The sequence below is a fragment of the Gekko japonicus genome, unplaced genomic scaffold (assembly GCF_001447785.1).
Source record: "Gekko japonicus isolate JY-2015 unplaced genomic scaffold, Gekko_japonicus_V1.1 scaffold2300, whole genome shotgun sequence".
In the NCBI taxonomy this organism is placed as follows: Eukaryota; Metazoa; Chordata; class Lepidosauria; order Squamata; family Gekkonidae; genus Gekko; species Gekko japonicus.
In genome coordinates this window covers 197,937-202,435 of record NW_015169853.1, presented here as the reverse complement: position 1 = coordinate 202,435, position 4,499 = coordinate 197,937, and the positions used below count along the sequence as shown (strand labels likewise).

The 4,499-nt window shown below is 52.1% G+C and overlaps 1 protein-coding gene across 1 annotated transcript in view; it reads right to left on the bottom strand.

Moving 5' to 3' along the window:
- The window catches only part of CDT1 (chromatin licensing and DNA replication factor 1), a 10,260-nt gene extending 8,612 nt beyond the window's left edge, over window positions 1–1,648 (bottom strand). Inside the window, exons 1-2 of the mRNA XM_015417363.1 lie at window positions 1,614–1,648; window positions 14–370 (exon numbers count right to left, since the gene is read on the bottom strand). Of these exons, the coding sequence (XP_015272849.1) occupies window positions 14–370; window positions 1,614–1,648 (392 nt within the window). The remainder of the gene's footprint in view (window positions 1–13; window positions 371–1,613) is intronic.
- Window positions 1,649–4,499: the final 2,851 nt, after the last annotated feature.

Genomic DNA, 4,499 nt, shown 5'->3' with positions numbered 1-4,499 from the left:
AAAGAGCTCCGACTTTCGCGGGAAGCGCTCGAGCCCCGCCCCTTCTCGGGGAGGGCCCGGCCGCCGCGGCCGCCTTAAAGGCGCCGCGTCCCCGGCGCGCCGGAATCCCTTCCACTGTCGCCGCTGCGGCTTTGGGCAGAGAGGCGTGGAGCGGCTGGGCTCGGCCCTCGGCCCTTCTGCGGGGCCTGTGCCCCGAGGAGCCGGCAGGGATGCCTCTAAAGGGGGCAGGCCAGGCTTCGCGGAGAAATGGACTGGCGGAAGGGCCGCGAGGAAGCCAGAGATTTGCACCGGCCGCCCCGTCCCGGCGTGCACCGTTGCTGACGGGGGTACTTCGAGGGCTCGCTGCTGCTGATGCTGCAGGTAAGGCGGGCTTCAGTGAGAAGCCAAAGACGAGACGTTTCCTAAGGGCTGACAGCCATGGTGGCTAAAGGGAACCTCCATGTCCAGAGGCAGTCAACCTTACCAGTCCTAGAAAGCAACACCAGGGAGGGCTTTGGCCTCTATGCCCTGTTTGTTGCCCCTCCCAGGGACCTGGTTGGCCGCTGTGTGGGACAAGATGCTGGATGGGATGGGCCGTTGGGCCGATCCGCCTTTTCTCGTGTTCTTGTGGCAAAGTTGTCCCCCACTTCCGGGGAAGAGACTAGTGGGTGCCTGCAACCAATGTTCCCTCTAAGCTGTGGAGTCTTGTGAGCAAAAATTCTACTTTGTGAGCTACTGGCATGAAAGTTGTGAGCAAGCAATTTGGCTACTGCACAAATTAGTTTGCTCTGGAGCCCTCCTTCCTGAGCCGAGACAAAAATGTGTGAGCTGGAGGCTAAAAAACTGTGAGCTAGCTCACACTGACTCAGCTTAGAGGGAACACTGCCTGCAACCCCCTTCTGTAAGCTCAGTAATGACTCCTCACAACAGCCCTGCAAGGTGGGCTTGTGTTCGCACCGTATTTATTTGCCGCTGGAAGGCTGAAGGAAAGCCGCTTTCCCAAAGGACCCCAAGTAAAGCGGTGGCAAGAATTGAACCATGACCCTCCCCAGCACAGGGCATACTCTTAGCCACTGGGCTACCACGGTGGCTTTAAGGGGGGGAAACATTCAGCCCTACTTTTTGTGTGGCTTCCACTGCCCCTGCCACTCAGCCGCTGTATAGTGGCCTTGTGCCAGCAGCAGCTCCGCTCCCGGACTCTGAAACAAGCCGCCCAGACCTGCCTGGGGAATACTCCCACAAGCCCAAGTTTATAATGAATCCACTGGAATTAATTCCTGAGATCGATGCCTGTCCAAACCCTGACAGATGCTCCTACTGAACCAGACTCTCGGCCAGGAGACAAGCGGGCCGGGGCGATTTCTCCTGCTGACAGGCCTTAGATGAACTCTGGCTGCTTCTCTTGGCTGGGGGGGGGGCGAGTTTGAAAGGCGCTCATTTCATCAAGGAGCCGGCCTCTCTGGTGATCCTGTCCCAGCCACTGGAGAGACACATCTGGCGCACAGCTGCTCTGCACATGTGACTTGCCGGCTTCTGCCTGTCCTTGAGGTGGGCCGCAAGTGGGCCACAGCTGGTCTGCATGGAGAGGGGCGGAGTTTTCGAAAGACATGTTTCTGCGGCGACACACAACTCACCGCCCACACGCACAGTTGGCGCAAGCTGCAGACATGTTTTCCAGATCCTGTTTCCCCTAGTAGTTAGTTGCCTCCGGGAAGCACTTAAAAATCCCCCCTCCCCCGGTTATTCTGCAGAACGTCATTTTTGAACATGAGGTTTGGTTTACCCTTGTGATGGACCCAGATGCATTTAGCCTGTTTTTAACGCCAGTGGCTACCACTGCATCTTGTCGCACTGAGTTCCATAATTACGCACTGCCTGATGCGCTTCTGTCTGTCTGTCCTGAATCTTTTGCCTGTAAGTTTAATTGGGTGCTGTTGGGTTATTCTTTTTGATTTTAAAGTGAATCAGCAGAGTAAATCAGCATTCAGCAGAGTATTAGAGTCAGAGTCCATGGTGTGTTTGAAACATAAAGGTTTACTACAACCTAGCATGGGGAAAAGGTATACGGGATATGAAAATAACAAAGAGCTATATTCCTACATCCTTACAGCTAGACAGAACATGGCAGAAGAGCAATGGAGACTAACTTCTTCTTGCTCAGGACAAAGACCCATAAAATGCTAATACGTGGCACTCTAGTCTCCAATCAGAACAACAAACTAGATCTGAAGTTACCGGGCTTTCTAGCTCTCTAAACTTATTGGATACAAACAAACATGTGATTTAACAAACATCATTAACCCAGTAAATACTGAACAGTGTTCTAACTTGTAACACCCAACAGGTACCCCTGAGTTCTAGGGTTATGGAAGGGAGACAAAAAGTTCTCTCCCCCCACCATTCATGATTTGATAAACCTGTCATGGCACTGCACGCATGGCACCGCGGTGTAGTGGTTAGACTTGCCAGACTAGGGGGACCCAGACTCAAATCCCCACTATGCCACTGAAGCTTGCTGGGCAACCTTGAACCAGTCAGCCTAACTTACTTCACAGAGTGGCTGTCGGGATAAAAGGGAGGTGAAGAGAATTTGGGCCTCTCTGCTGCTTTTCTCAATGGGTACTTTACGCTGCACGCTTCTTGGGGGGCAGGAAGAAGAGATTGGATTTATACCCCACACTTCACTACCTGAAGAAGTCTCCAAGCGGTTTAAAATCCCTTTCCCTTCCCCTCCCCTCAACAGACACCCTGTGAGCAATGCTCCCTCTAAGCTGTGGAGTCCTGTGAGCAAAAATTCTACTTTCTGAGTTACTGGCATTAAAGTTATGAGCAGGTGATTTGACTACTGCATCAATTAGTTTGCTCCAGAGCCGTCCTTCCTGGGCTAAGACTGAAATGTGTGAGCCGGAGGCTACAAAACTGTGAGCTAGCGTGCACTAACTCAGCTTAGAGGGAACACTGCCTGTGAGGCAGGTGGGGCTGAGAGAGCTCTCTTGAGAACTGCCCTTGAGAGAACAGCTCTAAGAGAACTTATGACTGACCCAAGGTCACACCAGTAGCTGCATGTGGAGGAGTGGGGAATCAAACCCGGTTCTCCCAGATCAGAGTCCGCGCTCCTAACCACTACACCAAACTGGCTCTTTGTTTTTGTCTCTGTTTGTTTTTTGTCTCTGACCCTGGAAGGCTCCATGTGCACTGATCCTGCTGTATAAATTATTAACACTCATAATAATTAATTGCCGCATATTCCAGGCTGGCAGTTCATGCACGGAGAGGTCATTATTTATTGCATGGGTAATGCATCACGTTGAAAGCAGCCGTGTTAAGGAGAGGCAGCCCTGGAGCCATAGAGGGCCAGGCTGTTTGTCCTCCTCACAAAAAGCTCTCTGCAAAGCAACCCCCCCCCCCTCCTGTCTTTCTGGAAGGAAGCGGGAGGTTGGCAAAAAGATCCGTGGGGCATTTGGGAATCCGCTGTGCTGCTGTTATTTTCTGTACAAAGAAAAAGCTGAGTTGACTCTCTGGAGACAATTGAATGACGTTTTGGCCTATCCAGGATGCGAGTCCGAGCCCTCTGGCCAAGGAATTTGAAGAATTTTCAAAACTTCCTGCGAATGGCTCTCCAGCTAGGGTGGGCCTGTCTTGGGGATGCAGAGCTTGTGTGTTGTGTGTGTGTTAAGTGTCATCAAGTTGCTTCTAACTTGTAGTGACTCCAGGGCTATTTTTGGGCAGGAACTCAAAGGAACAGAGTTCCGGCTGGCTTCAGAGTTGGCCACGCCCACTACAGCCAAACCCTCTGTATGCGTGACTACAGAGGGAAGGCCTGGAGAGCGACCGCCCCCCGTGACTCCGAGGCAGGCAGGCGGGGGGGGGGTCCTTGGAGGATCAAGGGTTCAGGCAAGCCAAGGGAAGGCATGGGGTGTGGCCTACTATGCTAATGAGCTGTGCTGTCAGGGGTTGTGGCCTATTATGCTAATGAGTTCCTGCTGGGCTTTTCCCACAAAAAATGCCCTGGGTGACTCTATGAATTAAGGTCCTTCCAAATATTCTATGGCTCACAGGCCTTGCTCAGATCTTGCAGGCTGAGGGCTCTGGTTACATGTTGGCTCCTCCTCTTTTCCTCCTGCCTTCAACTTTTCCTAGCCTTGTTGTCTTTTCCAGTAGCCCACAGCCAGAAAGTTCTTGGGGGGGGGCCCCACCGAGGGGCACGTGATTACGTCCCTTTTGATGTCACAAAAATAATAAAATAAGAATAAAAATAAATGAAAGGCTGATTATTAGAGCTGGAGAAAGGAACCCACCGATTTGTCTTTTGGGTGGCCCACGGTCTCCGTCGGACTCTCTTCTGATACCACATTTCAAATGCAGAGCATGGGGGGGGGGCTCTTCAACTTCTAAGGAGGAGTACCTGGCGCCTTCTTTTTTTATTTTATTAAATTTATACCCTGCCCTCCCCGCCGTGGCGGGCTCAGGGCTGCTAACAGCATACACATGAATATATAGGAGTCTATCCATAATATGGA